The sequence below is a fragment of the Megalobrama amblycephala genome, linkage group LG17, assembly GCF_018812025.1.
Source record: "Megalobrama amblycephala isolate DHTTF-2021 linkage group LG17, ASM1881202v1, whole genome shotgun sequence".
Taxonomy (NCBI): Eukaryota; Metazoa; Chordata; class Actinopteri; order Cypriniformes; family Xenocyprididae; genus Megalobrama; species Megalobrama amblycephala.
The window spans coordinates 17449584-17468056 of NC_063060.1; the positions used below are offsets into that span (position 1 = coordinate 17449584).

The 18473-nt window shown below is 40.8% G+C and overlaps 1 protein-coding gene across 1 annotated transcript; it reads left to right on the forward strand.

The window, feature by feature from the left end:
• Window positions 1-321: 321 nt before the first annotated feature.
• pcolce2a (procollagen C-endopeptidase enhancer 2a) lies at window positions 322-18376 on the forward strand. Its single transcript, XM_048164451.1, has 9 exons — window positions 322-804; window positions 1075-1183; window positions 4983-5238; window positions 5504-5628; window positions 5756-5892; window positions 8781-8947; window positions 9270-9353; window positions 10059-10226; window positions 18091-18376. The coding sequence occupies exons 1-9, from the start codon at window positions 638-640 to the stop codon at window positions 18219-18221; spliced, it is 1344 nt and encodes a 447-aa protein (XP_048020408.1). The 5' UTR covers window positions 322-637; the 3' UTR covers window positions 18222-18376.
• Window positions 18377-18473: the final 97 nt, after the last annotated feature.

Sequence of the window (18473 nt, forward strand, 5' to 3'; positions counted from 1 at the left end):
TAATTACATTATTAGCCTACATTTATTTTCTGGTCACATACTGTTAGATGTTTTATTGTAATTTGTTTTAATAGTTATTTAGATATTTAAATCTACATTTTTAAGCATAAGCATTATATTAATTTAAATAATTTATTGATTTAAATCAAAAACATTATTTATTTTTCTCTAAACTCATCCATTGACTCCCTAGATCCCGGGGGTCCCCTGGCCATAGTTTCAAAACCCCTGCACTAAGAAATACTCATCAAGTTTGACAAAATCTTGTGCAAGGTAGACATCTAGTGGTCTTCCATCAGCGTGAGGTAAAATGTGGTGAATCAGAAGATTAAAAACACGCGCTGCTCATTTATATGGACTTTAAAAGTATCTAATTGTGCTTTAAAAGAAGTATCGTACTGTATATGGAAGAAAAATAGCATTCAGGTGGAATAACTGCTTCGGATAATTCTGATAAAACAATTGCTATATTTGCATAATCTACTGTAAACGTATTCTTCGCATTTAGAATCCTTATTAAGAAAACTACAGCAGTAGCATGCTTCAGTCACAATATACGTGAAAGTGACACGAGTTGCCCTCACAAGGTTTAAGGGAAACTGCTCCCATCAACTCCCGCTGAACAAACAGCACATTCATGAGCAGCAGTCGGTCAGTCAGCAGTAGAATATCTCTGGAGATTTCACTTCTCTTTCTCTCTGAATGTCTCATTTGTTCAAATGCGCCTCATACAATGAGGATTATAATCTGGAGCATCGCGAGCGCTTTCCTGTTCAGCGTCATTTTTACCCAACGACATCGAAGGTATGTGGAATATAAAACTAAAATACATATCTAGAAGCTGTATATGATCAATAAAGCATTTAAATCGAATGCCAGACAAATATGTTGAATCCTGTTTGCTGTTTGCTTCGTAACTATTAGTTCCTGTGATATACAAATTGGACTAATTTGTACTAATACAAATTAATTAATTATACTGTTTATTAGTTTTACTTAGAACTAATAAAGCACATAATTTTGAAGTCCTTTTAAGTTTCAAACTATGTGCTTTCCCATTTGCCCTAATTGTAGACCCATTTTTACATGTGGCGGGAACTTTACTGGAGACACAGGACTGATTGGGAGTCAGGGGTATCCCGGTGTCTACCCACCCAGCAACAAATGTGTGTGGAGAATTACAGTAAGGACAGATGTGTGGGAGATATCAGTCTTTAAATGTCTTTTATGTCAAAGAAAATATTTCCCACCATAAATCTGTTTGCTTTCTGTGATTTGTGATCTCTCTCTCTCTCTCTCTCTCTCTCTCTCTCTCTCTCTCTCAAAGAAGCTTAGCAGTGCACAAACTCACCTTCACAATAGTAGTGTTTTTTTTTTATCACATTACTCTTTGGTTGCTAGGGTGTTGCTAGGCTGTTGTAGAGTGGTCTAGGTGGTTGCTTACTGTCCCAAGCCTCTATGATATTTTTATCTTTCAATGTATCTTTCAATGTATTTCTATATCATTTTTCTTTCAATGTATTTTTATAGAATTTTTGCCTGTTTTATCGTTTATCAGGCAAAATACTTTTTGCTTAGAAAATTAACAACATTACTGGCAACATCACATTCACGTCCATAGCACAAAAATATTTTACTCATGAGCTCCACTACAAATGTATTTTTGAAAATCAGCTGACTTAATAACATTTTTGGAGAGTAATCCAAGTTAAATAGATTCATTGTGGAAAAATACCCAGGTGAAAAAAAAAGTACATTTCTATAATGTACTTAAAGTACTCTATTTTCACGCACTAATTTTGTACTTAATATACTAAAAATTCTACTTTAGTACTTATTAATATATTCTTAAGAACTTCTAAGTGTACTCAACTGTGCTATTTTGAGACACCATGAAATATGAACTAAAATGTGCTTTTAATATACTATCTCTGTATTTAAAAAATGTATTTAGTTACCTCTTGTAGTAAACTATGGGTTCAAATGTACTATAAGTGGTATCTAAATACATCTTTTAAATACAGAGATAGTATATTAAAAGCACATTTTAGTTAATATTTCATGGTGTCTCAAAATAGCACAGTTGAGTACACTTACATGTTCTTAAGATTAAGTACAAAATTAGTGTGTGAAAATAGAGCACTTTAAATACATTATAGAAGTGTACTTTTTTTCACCTGGGTATTCATACTAAAATTTTATTTTTTACACTTCTCAATCTGAGATACGTTTCCCAAAAGCACTGTTAGCCAATACTGTCGCAAGTTCCATCGATAACATTCATCAATTCAGCGTTCCCCGAAACCATAGATCCAGCAAACATTCGCAAATAGCATTGCAAATTTGTGTGGTTGAAACTACAGCTCTCGAACCTGTGGTTAGAAGCATAGGTTCTTTGTTAGTATGACATGTGGATTGTGCTCTTGGGTGCAGTAGGCAAAGCAATGCAGTACATTCTACACAGATGAGCCAAAACATTATGACCACCTGCCTAATATACTGTTGATCCTCTGTGTGCTGCCAAAACGGTTCACCGGTTCACTACAAGACACCTGAAGATGTCCTGTGGTATCCGGCACCAAGATGTTAGCAGCAGATCCATCAAGTCCTGTAGGTTGTGAGGTGGAGCCACCATGGAACTTGTTGGTCCAGTACATCCCACAGATGCTCAACTGGATTGAGATCTGGGGAATTTGAAGTTCAGGGCAACACTTTGAACTCTTCATCATGTTCCTCAAACCATTTCTGAACAATGTGTGCAGTGTGTCAGGGTGCATTATCCTGCTGAAAGAGGCCACTTTCACCAGGGAACACCATTGTCATGAAGGGTTGTGCCTGGTCCGCAACAATGATTAGGTAGGTGGCACTGGCACGTGTCAAATTTATGTCCACATGAATGGCCAGACCCAGTGTTTCCCAGTAGAACATTGCCCAGACCATCACAATCCCTCCATCAGCTTGTCATCCTCCCACAGTGCATCCTGATTCAATTTCTTCCCCAGATAAATGGTGCTCACATATGCGGCCGTCCACGTGATGTAAAAACAAATGGGACTCATTGGACCAGGCGACCTTCTTCCACTACTCCAAGGTCCAGTTCCGATGCTTGCATGTCAGGCACTATTGATGGTGGATAGGGGTCACCACAGACACTCTGATTGGTCTGCGGCTATGCAGCCCCATACACAACAGAGTGCGATGCAATTTGTTTTGTTACACATTCCCCCTATAACCATCATTAAAATTTAGTTTGACTTATGCCACAGTAGACCGTCTGTTGGCTCGGGCCAGACAGGATCGCTATCTTTGCCCTTGTGCATTGATGAGCCTTGGGGGCCCAACACACTGTCGCTGGTTGTTGGTTTGTCCCTCCTCAGACCACTGTTGGTAAATTCTCACCACTGCTGACCGGGAGCAACCCAGTCACCTTGACGTTTCTGAGATACTCTGAACCCAGTTGCTTTGCCATAAAAAATTTGGCCGTTGTCAAAGTCTTGCAACACTTTATTCCTGCCCATTTCTCCTGCCAGCCAACACACTTGATTACAAGAACTGATTGTCTGCTTACCATATAATACCCAGACTTTAATATGTGGTCTTGTTAGGAAATGATCAACAATATTCGCTTCTCCTGAGACTGGTCATAATATTTTGGCTTGTCTGTACAGTGTATCTTTCATTCCATTTAAATATATATACATTTAATTCTATATATTTCAGTGTCAACAAATTTTGACTTCGGAACCCTTGATGAATCAAACATCAAATAAAGCAAAATGACAGGGATCAAAAAAAGCAAAATAGTTCTCAGATGCCATCTTCGTTACAGCAGCATTTTGGGGAAATGTTGTGGAGAAAACGTTTGACTGAATGAACCAGATATATAGCCTATGGGAGTACACCAATTACATACTGCATGTAAACATGATAAAAAAATGGCTTTCTGATGTTTCGGCTAAATGAATGATAATAAACTGACATTAATTGCGATTTGCGAATTGATTAATTAGCAGAAGTTATTACACCACCACCTGTGTGCGACGTCATTTACGACAGTATATTGTTAAAGCAACGTCATTCAGATGACAGAGGTGTGACCATGTTACTTCGTTTTCGAGAAACAGTCGTAACTAGCTAGTTAATTACTCATTGCATCACACTATGGTAGTTAATAGGGGTGTAACGATACCCTCATATCACGATTCGATACTGAACTCACAATACGATATTATTGCGAATACTCCAAGACATGGTAAATGGTTAACAAAAAATGTACTGTTGGTTAAAATGCTACATTTGGTATTACACTGGGGGTGGAAATGAACAGGCTTGGACTTGGTTCTGGTAACCCAATGAATAGGACAATGGTGACACCAGAATAGTTTAGAATAATTTAGACAAATATGCTTGCACTCTGTCACTGAATAGATACATTTAAATTAATGTAAGCCACTTTTTACTGGTAACATAAAACATTTGGCATTATCAGGACCCCATTAACAATAATATTCCCCCATTGCATTATGATATATTCAACATTATATATAGTACTGTAATGTAGTACTGACACTAAAACTCTTTAAACTTGAATTTTTTCTCACACAGTAATTTTCAATTTGGGTACTATACATAATACATATTGTCACTATTCATGATACATATTGTGGCATTTTTGTATTGCGATATGTTGTGGCACGATATATTGTTACATCTCTAGTAGTTATGCCATTGAATGGGAAATGCACCCTTGATCTCATAAGAAAACGTAACAATTTTACATTTTGTGGAATTGGAGGCGAATTTGATTCATGTGAAAACATCTCTCTTTTTTTTTTTAAAGTAACCTCAACCCTAAAAGTAACATAAGCAGACTATATGAATGAGATAAATCTGTAGATATTATCCACCAAGTTGCCAAAACGTAAAATAGTTTTCAAACTGCCATGGGATTGTGTTGACTCTTCTCAATTAACCGTCTTCAGGTCCCTGAGGGGAGGGTTGTCTCCCTCTTGTTTCGGGTTCTGGATCTTGAGAGCGATAGTCTTTGCAGATATGACTTTGTTGATGTATACAGTGGCCACATCAACGGGCAGCGTCTCGGCCGCTTCTGTGGTACTTCCAAACCCGGAGCACTGGTCACCAATGGAAACAAGATGCAAGTGGTCATGGTGTCAGACGCCAACACAGCTGGGAGTGGTTTCCTTGCTGTATACTCAGCGATTCACCCAAATGAAAGAGGTAACGAGACTACCAACTTATTACTATCCAAATATAGAAAGTGGCCCTTCCCTGTTCTTTAAATTCAGCTCAGTGTTTTGTTTTGCTCATCAGGTTTTTTGAATCCTCTAAAAAATAGGGTATACAGTCTGTTTACTGCACTGTAAATGCACACTCAGTTTTTCTCCAATTATTTCAAAATGCAGCACTACAGACCACAGTATTTCAAATAAATCTGTATTGATTCCATGTCATCAGACTAATATCCAATGATTGTCCATGGCAGGTGACCGATATTGTGGGGGTCTTTTAGACAAGCCCTCTGGGACAATAAAGACACCTAACTGGCCAGAAAAAGACTACCCAGCTGGAGTAACATGTTCCTGGCATATTATTGCTCCTCAGGACCAGGTGTTAATTTATTATTTCTGTAGTTTTCAGATCATGTTACAAGTCATGCATCACTAACAGCACATTGACAGGATGAGTATGAATAATTATCTTATTTAAATTGCAAAGTAACTCCCCCCCCCCTCAGATCATTGAGCTGACGTTTGAGAAGTTTGATGTGGAGAGAGACAGCTACTGCCGCTATGACCATGTGGCTGTGTTTAATGGTGGAGAAATGAATGAGTCACGGAAGATCGGCAAGTTCTGCGGAGACAGCCCACCCATGTGAGACCCTCAGTCCATCACACATGCACCAATACACTGTTCTTTAAAGGTGCCCTTGAATTGAAAATTTAATTTACCTCGGCATAGTTAAATAATTAGAGTTCTATACGTGGAAATGACATACAGTGAGTCTCAAACACCATTGTTTCCTCCTTCTTATGTAAATTTGATTTGTGCAAAAGACCTCTGAAGAACAGGCGAATCTCAACATAACACCGACTGTTACGTAACAGTCGGGATCATTAATATGTACGCCCCTAACTTTTGCATATGTCAGCCCATGTTCAAGGCATTAGACAAGCCATTATTAACGTTCGGAGCAGCACACAGACTTTATGCAGGTAAGCAAGCAAGGACAATAGCGAAAAATGACAGATGGAGCAATAATAACTGACATGATCCATGATATCATAATATTTTTAGTGATATTTGTAAATTGTCTTTCTAAATGTTTCGTTAGCATGTTGGTAATGTACTGTAAATGTGGTTAAAGTTACCATTATTTCTTACTGTATTCACGGAGACCAAAGCCATGTCATTATTTTCATTATCAAACACTTGCAGTCTGTATAATTCATAAACACATCTGCATCCTTTATATATCTCTCCAACAGTGTGTAATGTTAGCTTTAGCCACGGAGCATACTATCAAACTCATTCAGAATCAAATGTAAACATCCAAATAAATATTATACTTACATGATCTGATTAGCTGCATGACGAACACTTTGTAAAGATCCATTTTGAGGGTTATATTAGCTGTGTGAACTTTGTTTATGCAATGTATTATAGAGTTGCGAGCTTGGGGGCGGGGAGCGCGAGCATTTAAAGGGGACATACGCTGAAACGCCGCATTTATAATTATGCCCCAAAATAGGCAGTTAAAAAAATTATATAATACAAAATCTATGGGTTATTTTGAGCTGAAACTTCACAGACACATTCAGGGGAAACCTTAGACTTATATTACATCTTGTGAAAAAGCATTCTAGGGCACCTTTAAGCACCTTTAATTCATTCTTCGCTTAGGGGTAAAAAGAAGTTCAAAATAACTTTTCAGCAGTAAATTGTTTGGGAACATCCCGAGGACTCTCACACTGCTGAGAGTGCTGTGTAGATGAATATGTAAATATGTGCTGAATGCTTTCCTTTCATTAGTAAAATAAAAACAACAAAAATGACAGCAGTGAGAAAGCAGCAGTTAAGAAAGCATCCTGTCATAGTGATGTGGATATGTTTGCTCCAGATTTGCAATTCGGCACTCCACTCAAGTCACGTCACACTATTTATACAGCACTTTATACAATAGATTGCTTTAACACACCAGCTTTACAGTATTAAAGTCTTCCTGAAATCAAAATTTACATTTTTTAGCTTTTAGTATGAATATGTTAGCCTTAAGGTTTTGAGTAAGTTGTTGTGTTCCAAAACAATGACAAAATTTGCATTAAGGAGAAATAAGCATTCAAAACTTACAATCTCTCACTTCAAATGCCGTCTAGAATCTAAAACATGCCACCTCCTACATTATAAATAGACACTGAAGCTGCGGCTAAACTCGGTCAATTGTTCACACATTTCCTATTTTCTACATGGTGAATGGCACATAGTGCACTATATTGGGGACAGGGAACGATTAAGACAGTGTTATATGCTTTCCATTGAGGTGAATGAAGTTTGGTTTCATGTTAGTGTCACACGAACTACTGCAGCGTCCGCATAGTCTGCTCCCGGTCCAGAGACACGAGAGCACAGAGCGGATCATATGCACGAGTCGGTGCACCACAAAATGTATCTCTATTTTAATACGATATAGAGGAGATTAGGATGAGAAACGGCTAGAGATTCATAGGAAACTGAGGCTTTACCAAGCTAACGGCTCTGGCCAAGCTGTGATATAAACGAAACGCTATTGGCTATTTTAAAAAAGGGGAGGGGCTGTTCGATATGTCCCACCCATTATGTCTTAAAGGGATAGTTCACCCAAAAATGAAAATTATCCCATGATAATCCATATGACTCCAAGGGGTTAAGGGAGTATTGTAAGCTTAGATGCCTCTCGCGGTTCAAAAAATCGGGCAGCATGTGCAACAAATTTAAGCTCCTCTTCTTTTCTATCAAAATCCTCTGAAATTTCTCCTTAAAAATGATAGTTTTAGACTTATAGTCCATGACCGGTGATTTGAATCTTCGGTGAATCTTCTGCGCCTCTGCGTTCGTCATTACGTTGTGCATCAGATCAAAGGTTGCTCTTCCATCACAAATCAACGGTCGTCCGCCGGAAGCTAGTTATTTGAATTTTTACATTTGGATATTTTTCTTACAAAAATGCATTGCTTTGCTTCAGAAGGTCTTTATTAACCCCCTGGAGCCATATGGATTACTTTTTATGGATGGATGCATTGTTTTTTACTTCAAAACGCGGCCCCCCCATTCACAACCATTATAAACCTTGTAGGACTAAGGATATTTTTAAATATATCTCTGATTGTGTTCGTCTGAAAGAAGATAGTCATATACATCTAGGATGGCTTGAGGATGAGTAAATCATGGGAAAATTTTCATTTTTGGGTGAACTATCCCTTTAAGTAAACATATACATTGGAAAAATATCTTACTACTGTACAGTACATGTTAAATAAACGTTACATGAAAAACAATACTGCATTAACTATTAATCATATTGTGATATATTGAAATGATTTCCCCAGAAGCTTATTTGGCCTACTTTTAAAATAAGTCAATGCAATTTCTTCTTTTAGGTACACTTAAAAACCGCTTTATGATCAATAAAGTGTATCCACATGGTCCATAAAACTTTGTTTTAGAGAGGTATTTTAAAGGATAAATGGTAATTTCAAACATTATTTATTTATTTTGTCTTGTAGGCCAATTTATTCGGATGGCAATCATCTCCTCATCATGTTTTTGTCTGACCTGAGTCTAACTGCGGATGGATTCATCGGCCATTACCGGTTTAAATCGAGGAGTCTCAGCACAGCCAGTGCCCCTCTCACCTCCATGAGCACTATACCACCCACTACACCACCCGTAGGTCAGTCCACAGCCCACTTTCCAGAAGGTTTCATTTCAAATGAAAAATGCAAGTAGCGGCACGGTGTAAAACTGCCGTACATTATGGGAATAAACGTGTGTAGGTAATGACGTTGGAATGTATTGAAGATTTATTATGTTTGGTTCATATGGAACGCATTAGTTCAGTCACACGGGAAGACTAACGTGCGTCTATTTTGTTACTAAAGTGCTTTAACAGAAATAAATGTATGTGACTTTTGCTGTGTTTTACACTGTATTTTAGTGTATAAGAGCATACTTTAGTTGGTCATTATTAAAACTAATCTCTCTTTTCCATAAAGCCCTTACATATTCAGAAGGTCTTTGCAAGCAAAAATGCAAAAGGACTGGAACAATTGAAAGTCATTACTGCTCTAGTAACTTTGGTAAGTGACCGTTGTTTGGTTTCAATTTTTTGCTTTCTGCAAACCCAAATAACAGCAGGAATTCTGAGAATTTCTTTGATATTCCAGCTCCAGGCATCAGCCCTCACCACATTCCTGACTTTTTCACACTTTCAGGGTTTTTACAAAGGCATTAAACGAATTACTCTTCTTTAGTCTAGCAATGAATATCCTATTCTTAAACAAACAAACAAACAAACAAAAAGTCTATACATTTGTAACACTCTTTATCAAACTGATATTTGAGGAAAAAATATTGGTTTCGTTTTATAACTTGGTATAAGAAAATGTTTAATTAACAAATTGTTACCCTTAACAAAATTAACCCTTACAAAAATCAGATAAAGATCAAGTATATTTTCCAAGTACGTTATATAGAAAGTATACAAAATCAGTGTAAACCTATTTTAATTCACAGAAATAATTCACTATGCGAGTTTTAAAAGTTAACTAAAGCTCTCAGTCACCGTCTCTATGCTTATAGATGAAAAATGTGTTCAGGCCGATACTAAGACTCAGCTCTTTTTTTTTTTTTTTTTTAATTGCAGTGGTAGTAAAGCTGCTGAGCACACTAAAATGGCAGCACGCATAGCAGCACTATACATACTTTATACGTTACCATGCACATGCAATTTTAAGCATTTGTTCAAAGAAGAAACCCTGATTCTGTCTTTTTTCCCCCCACAGTGATTACTGCCACACTTATCTCAGCGGCCATGAGGGACCACAGCGTCCTCGCCACCTTTTCCCTCATACACCTTTATAAGGAAGGAAATTTAGCCATTCAACAGGCTGGGAAGACCATGAGCACTAAAGTCACGGTCCTCTGTAAAAAATGCCCTCTGGTCAGAAGAGGCGAGTATCTTTACATTGACCTTGATCTACAAAAATTCTAACCTTAATCATTTTAATTGAAACCAGCACAGCCAACACTAGCACCCAGCAATTCCAGCAGATGTTTATAGTTGATTGAGGTGGATTTTGGAAGGTGATAGTTTGCAAATCTCAAACTCCCCCAAAGTCCTTTGGCTCCATTTGTAGTGTTGAGATATTTCAGGCAGGATATGCCATTTCAGCGTCACGGTGTGTAACTTAAGCTCGCTCAGGAGAGGGTCTCAGTTGGTTTCCTTGAATCATGGACAGCTAGAATAATAATTCTCTTCAACCACATGGATGGTATGTGACTTTATTGTGCCATGCTTTACCTCAGCTCACTTAGCCACTGCTCGGAAACTCTGAAAAGCAACTGTTTTGTTTTGAGGGAAATTTCTAGAAATGTGCCATAGAAGAATTTGCGTTAAAATATGCAGGAATTGTTTTTGGCGGTATAGAGGAACAGTTTAACATTAATCATTTGCGGTGGAATTTTTATTGTTGAAATGAAAAACAAGGGAATAAACAAAATAGTATTTGCTTTGGCTTACATTATATTAAAGCAAAGGCACACAAGCAAAGGTTAAATGAAAAAAAATAAGTAAGGAGAAACTAAACACCAAACTAAACAACTTTTTTATGCCACGCTTTGGAATGTGCAGTTGCTAGTTCTAAATGTGGCCAATCCTCTGTTACTAATTAAAAAACGTCACTTTAGAACCAACAACAATAGATTGCCCTTATGAAAAAAAAAAGTTAAAAAAGCATTGAATGTGCACTTAGTGTATACTTCATATCTTAAAAGTATATTTCTTAAGAACTGTACTTGCAGATAATATAATGTTAATGAATTAAAAGGCCACTTAATTGTACTAAAAGAGCATGAACATTCATGCACTTTGTTACATTGTCAAATTATTATTTTTTTACTTTAAAGTACATTTTAAATCATTAAGTTTAATAATCATTTGTCAAAAGAAGTATACACTTATTTTGATGTGTTGACTAACATACTAAAGCATATGTTAAGGACTTAAAGGTGCAATATGTAATATTTTTGCAGTAAAATATCCAAAAACAAGTAGGCCAGTGTTATATATTTTGTTCACTTGAGTACTTACAATATCTCAAATGTTTGCAACTATTAGTAAATTGTGAGAAAATTGCAGTTTTAACCAAAGCTCCGGGACGTGTGAGGAGTCACCTGTCAATTGCATCACACCCTCGTTACCCTCGGTTTCCGGTTTGTTTTATTTTGTAGAAACCATGGAAACACCAATGACGCTTTAATATATTACACATTTTAATAGACAAGGGAACAATTGTTTTGATATATTTATAGACAGAAAATGAATTGTTGTTATATAGCTCAACACGTTTAGTCTTATTGTTTAAATAAATTTTTTTTTACCATATGCTTTACCATGCCTCAGAGAAAAACACTATTTTGTCAAATAGCTAACATAGCATAATCAGATGCAGCTTTATTTTTATTAACAGTAATACATAATTTTCTCCATCATACAATATGTTTTAAAATTAATTGCATGTCATTTATCAACACAAGCCATCCAATATTTAATATGATATGATATGATATGATTTATATGAGATGATAACGTTATAACATTTTCAACACACTCAAATGTATCTAATATGATAAACAGAGCTGCGTTACTGTCACGGCTACACAACCTGCACCTTCAGACACGGACACTTACGCCACGCCCACTCGTTCACAATCACCGGAATACTGAACACCTGTGCATCATCACCAGAGCCACATATAAGCACACCATTATAAACATATAAACATCCCATTCACTCATTGTCTGGTCTTGCACCGATCCCTACACATCACTCGACCTCTTACTACCTGGACATTGTACTTACCTGTTGTCTTCATCGTCTTCGTCTCCAGTCCTGAGTCCTTCATCATCATCATCTGTGTCATCATCTACATCTGTCAAGGAAAGTTATCATTATTATACCAGTTGTCTGTTCTACGTGTCAAGATTCCCAATCTGTGTTATCACCTGTGTCTGAAACCTCTGTCAATAAACACTGTTGTACTTTACCTCATCTGTGTCCTCGTCTGTGTCTGACAGAAGACCAGACCAGATGCAGAGCTCTTCAGACACAGGCGAGGACCGCACCGCGGATCCCTTCCTGACACTGGTCAACGCTGTACGGTCCTCACTCCTTCAAGACGTCCAATACACACCACCTGCTACAACCACCGCACCGTCATCATCAACACCTACACCGCCGGTCACTTCTTCAGCTGCCCCTGCGAGTCCCATGGCCAAACCAGCGACATACAGCGGCGCGGCGGAGGATTGCAGCGGGTTCCTACTACAATGTTCTCTTTACATGGAAGCCAATGCTCATCTGTTCACCACCGAAAGAAGCCGGGTGGCATTCATCATTAATCTACTATCAGGTAAAGCCCTGCAATGGGCCCAATCATTATGGGAAGCAAATTCTGCGATCATTGGTTCTGTATCCTCATTCTGTTCCCAGTTAAAGGAAGTCTTCGGCCAACAGACAGCTGACTTATCCATTCACGATCAACTATTCAACATTCGCCAAGAAAAGAACGAGACTGTGAGTTCTTATGCTGTGCGCTTCCGCACCCTCGCTTATATAAGCGGCTGGAATGAAACCGCTCTCATCACAGCTTTTCGTCATGGATTACGCGAAGAAGTTAAACAATTGATCGTGGTATATGAAGATTCCCTGGGGTTAGAGAGTTTGATCCAAAAATCCATCCGGGTTTCCCAACGACTCGCTGCTTGCAGTCACATCGCTCCCGCTGTAAATCCTCCGCCTGTCTCACCATCTGTCGTGCCTCCAGCACCTGAACCCATGCAAGTTGATACATACCATCTCACCACCTCAGAACGACAACGCCGCATCAACTTACGGTTGTGCTTGTATTGTGGGGGAGATGGACATCAACTACCCACCTGTCCAGTTCGACCTCCTCGTCCAGCGGTGAGTACCATCCAACTACCTCCTCAAACTGCGTGTTTAACTAAGACCTGGGTAAACCTAAAACATTGTCAATCTTCTGTTTCAGTAAAGCCCTCATCGAGTCCGGGTCGGCGGGGAACTTCATCAGCCAACAAACCCTCAATCGCCTGAATGCCAAACGTCAACGCAGCCCCGTCGACCTGAAAATAACTACCATACAGGGAAAACCGCTGGGCCGAGGTCATGTCCGTTACTTCTCCCCCACACTCGTCCTTCGCGTTGGTCACTTGCATGTGGAGGACATCACATTTATGGTGCTGGAGGAGTCAACCGCTGACATCATCCTGGGACGCTCGTGGTTAAACCTACACCAACCTTACATCCATTGGCCAACTGGTGAAATCCTCAAGTGGGGTAAGAACTGCCATGAAAACTGCATCACCTTACCTGTAAAAGTTCCTCAATCATCTTCTTCATCCAGAAAACCACCATTACCGGTCCAATCTACCTCCGTTGAAAGTCCAGAAACCCAAGTCCAAGTAACCATTCCTCCAGCTTATCGGGCGTTCCAGGATGTCTTCAGCAAGCGGTTGGCAACCCAACTTCCTTCTCATCGGCCATGGGACTGCGCCATCGACCTCCTGCCTGGGGCTATGTTACCAAAGGGACGAGTATACCCATTGTCCATCCCGGAGCAGAAGGCCATGGAGGGGTACGTTCAAGAAGCTCTTAAGCAGGAATTTATACGACCATCGACTTCCCCTGCCGCGTCGAGTTTCTTCTTCGTGGCCAAGAAGGACGGAGGCTTGCGGCCGTGTATTGACTATCGCCATCTCAATTCACAAACAGTAAAATTCAGTTATCCCCTTCCTCTGGTCCCAGCTGCCCTGGAACAACTACGTGGAGCCACCATATTCTCAAAACTGGACTTGAGGAGTGCCTACAACCTGATTCACATACGGAAGGGGGACGAGTGGAAGACAGCGTTCATCACCCCGTCCGGGCACTACGAATATCAGGTGATGCCGTATGGGTTGTCCAATAGTCCATCTGTGTTCCAGAATTATATGAATGAAGTTTTCCGAGATTACCTGAACAAGTTCGTCATTGTATACATCGACGAAATCCTCATCTACTCTCATCGTTATGAAGACCATGTGAACCATGTCAAACTCATCCTCCAGAAGCTCTGTGAACACCAACTCTACCTTAAACTGGAAAAATGCGAATTCCATACTTCCTCAGTCCAGTTCCTGGGTTATGTCATCGATCCCAATGGTGTGAAGATGGACCAGGGGAAGGTGGAAGCCATCACTCACTGGAAACAACCCAACACCATCAAGGAGCTTCAGAGGTTCCTGGGCTTTGCTAATTTCTACCGCCGTTTCATTAATAACTACAGCATGCTCAGTTCACCACTTACCTCTCTTCTCCGTAACCGGCCCAAGTCTCTGTCCCGGAACCCCGCGGCCACGAACGCCTTCCATCAGATGAAACTCGCCTTCAAGTCCGCTCCGATCCTGGTCCATCCTGATCCTAACCGCCAGTTCATCGTCGAGGTGGATGCCTCTTCCACCGGGGTCGGAGCGGTACTGTCCCAGCGGCAGGGGGATCCTCCACGACTCCATCCATGTGCCTTCTATTCCAAGAAGCTATCCCCGGCGGAGCAGAATTACGATATTGGCAATCGTGAGCTCCTGGCGATCAAGCTCGCCTTGGAGGAGTGGCGACATTGGCTGGAGGGGGCTAAGTTACCGTTTGAAGTCATCACTGACCACCGCAACCTTGAATATCTACGAGACGCTAACAGACTCAACCATCGTCAAGCCAGATGGGCTTTATTCTTCACCAGATTCAACTTCAAAGTCACCTACCGTCCAGGAGATCAGAACAACCGTGCTGATGCTCTATCTCATCTCCATCAAGCAGATCCCGATCCTGAAACTCCCGAGCCTATCCTCCCTCCAGCCATGATCGTAAGCCCTATCCAGTGGACCATCAACCAACAGATCCAACAAGAGAACCTTCTCCAACCTGCTCCGCCGGGAGGTCCAGAGGGTAGAATGTATGTTCCACCTCATCACCGTATCACCCTCTTGGACTTAGCTCACTCATCTCCGGGCTCTGGACACCCAGGCAGGAGAAGGACCCTCTCGCTCCTTCAACAACGTTATTGGTGGCCATCCATGCCTCAGGACATCTCCCGGTACATCAGGGGTTGCCCAGTCTGTGCCATCGCGGATACCCCTAGGAGATTGCCTGAAGGAAAGCTTGTGCCTCTGCCCATCCCAGAACGACCCTGGACCCACATTGGAATAGACTTTATGACTGATCTTCCTTCCTCTCAAGGATTCACCTGTGTACTAGTTGTGGTGGATAGATTCTCGAAATCCTGTAAACTCATTCCTCTCAAAGGACTACCAACGGCCTTCGAAACGGCAGAGGCACTCTTCCATAACGTCTTCCGCCACTTTGGTCTACCTGAAGACATTGTTTCTGACCGTGGGCCACAGTTCATCTCCCGGGTCTGGACCACATTCTTCCGCCTCCTAGGGGTGTCCGTCAGCCTCTCGTCAGGATACCACCCTCAGACCAACGGCCAGACTGAGCGGAAAATCCAGGAAATCGGGAGGTTCCTGAGGGTCTACTGCCACTGTAACCAGGACTGTTGGAGCCAGTATCTGCCCTGGGCCGAATACGCCCAGAATTCCCTCCAGCAGTCCACTACAGGGCTCACCCCGTTCCAGTGTGTGCTAGGATACCAACCTCCCTTGTTTCCATGGTCGGGTGAGCCCTCGGAGATCCCAGCGGTAGATCACTGGTTCCGACAGAGCGAGAGGGTCTGGGACTCAGCTCACGTGCACCTCCAGCAGGCAGTCCGGAGGCACAAGGAGCAAGCTGACGCCCGCCGACGACCCACTCCTCAATATCAACCAGGACAGCAAGTTTGGCTCTCCACTCGGGACATCCGCCTCCGGCTGCCTTGCCGTAAGCTGAGTCCCCGGTACATCGGACCATTCACCATCAAAAGGCAGCTGAATGAAGTGACCTACCGTCTCCAACTCCCAGCACAGTACCGCATCTCACCATCCTTCCATGTTTCACTTCTCAAACCCTTCACTGACCCTTTGTCTCCTCCTTCCACAGAGCCTGGTGATGATGCCGTACCTCCTCCTCCTGCCATCGATGGAGACTCCAACATCTACCGGGTGAGAGCTATCCTTGACTCGCGGCGACGTGGGTCCCAACTGGAGTACCTAGTGGACTGGGAGAACTACGGCCCAGAGGAGCGATGCTGGGTCAACCGCCAGGACATCCTTGACCCCAGTCTACTTACAGAGTTCCACCAAGAACATCCCAACCGTCCCGCTCCTCGAGGCCGTGGTAGACCCCGTCGCCGCCGTCGTTCCCAGCCGTCAGGAGCCGCCCGTGGAGGAGGGGGTACTGTCACGGCTACACAACCTGCACCTTCAGACACGGACACTTACACCACGCCCTCTCGTTCACAATCACCGGAATACTGAACACCTGTGCATCATCACCAGAGCCACATATAAGCACACCAGTCCCATTCACTCATTGTCTGGTCTTGCACCGATCCCTACACATCACTCGACCTCTTACTACCTGGACATTGTACTTACCTGTTGTCTTCATCGTCTTCGTCTCCAGTCCTGAGTCCTTCATCATCATCTGTGTCATCATCTACATCTGTCAAGGAAAGTTATCATTATTATACCAGTTGTCTGTTCTACGTGTCAAGATTCCCAACCTGTGTTATCACCTGTGTCTGAAACCTCTGTCAATAAACACTGTTGCACTTTACCTCATCTGTGTCCTCGTCTGTGTCTGACAGTTACCTTATACTAATGACCGGAAAAGCGGAAGCGGTGCCGGCGACTGTGGCATAATAAAAGTTCTGCTGTTGTGCAATCGCTCCAGCGGCCTCGTTCAGCTCCCAAAACACTCGCTCCTGCTCTGCTTCATACTACAGTAACGTTAATAATCGCATCCATGAGCATGATTTCTTCCCGAGTCCTATCCCTATTCTTTTGCACTGTCCATTGAGATGGAGACCACATGTCCCAAGATTCCACTCTAAAACTTGGCGTCATCAAGCTACGCCTTTGTTTTGAATAGGCTTCTAGCGACCTCTAGCGAACAAATTTATTACATATTGTACCTTTAATTAAAACTTTAATGGTAGTGTGTTATTTGATATTATATTTAAAGTTAATATATATTAAAATGTAGTAAATTGCAACTAATTGCGTTTAATACAAATTTAAACTATAATACATTTACAGTTGTAACTAACATGCAATTAAGTGCCTGAAAACTTTACATTCAGTTTGCTCTTAAAGGTGCAGTATGTAATATTGACAGCTAGTGGTTGAAATGGGTAGTGCAGTCCAAATTAAAAATATTGGAGAGGGTTGTTTTTGCCAACTGGCAACCCCGGGTGTCGAAATACTATTGGGTAAACTGGCAGTGGGTGGGATCACACAGACCAAAACAAAAACAAGCATTCTGACATGGAACACACATTTCAATGTAGAATAACTGGCTGTAGCTTTGTTTTTCAGAGAAACAAGTATGTTAAATTAGCATGGTTCCTAAATATCTGCAAACATATTATTGTATTTTTGTGCTTTAGTACAGTCAAAAAAACATAGATAATGTATATAGTACTTCTTTTTAGTACCAAATAAAGCCAAAACAGAACCGCTGCAACACAGAACAATAGTGGTATTTCATTCTGGAAAGTATTAGTGTTTTGAATGAATTGATTGAATAAATGACTCTCTTAATGTCACTTGTTATATTATATTATATTATATTATATAAATTATTTGTTTTGGTTTTTCAGGGCTTAACTACATTGTCATGGGACAGACAGATGAACAGGGAAAGGGTATTGTTTCCCCTCATAACTTTGTGATGGCCTTTAAAACCAAGAAGCAACGGGATCTGGGAGTGCTGAAGAATATACATTGCTAATGTGCACAGGGCACCTCCTCCAAGTTTGGATTTGTATGACTTGTATGATTCACTTGATGTATGTGCATTTAATAACATTCATACTTGAAGGACATTTCTGTAGCACATTTTCCAAATAGAACATTTAAAAAACCTTTAAAAAGTTTTTGCTTGTGTGTCTTTTTTTAAGGAACTTTTTAAGGAACGCATAAATCAGTAACTCCCTCAAAATAATTTTAAAAATAATTATACTAAAAAGCACTTTCTTTCAAG

Excerpts from the sequence above, each read along its gene's own strand:
- pcolce2a (XM_048164451.1), top strand. The coding sequence starts at position 638 with ATGAGCAGCAGTCGGTCAGTCAGCAGTAGAATATCTCTGGAGATTTCA. Across the intron at positions 5,893-8,780 it reads TGCGGAGACAGCCCACCCAT|GCCAATTTATTCGGATGGCA; the intron begins GTGAGACCCTCA and ends TTTGTCTTGTAG. Across the intron at positions 9,354-10,058 it reads TTACTGCTCTAGTAACTTTG|TGATTACTGCCACACTTATC; the intron begins GTAAGTGACCGT and ends TTCCCCCCACAG.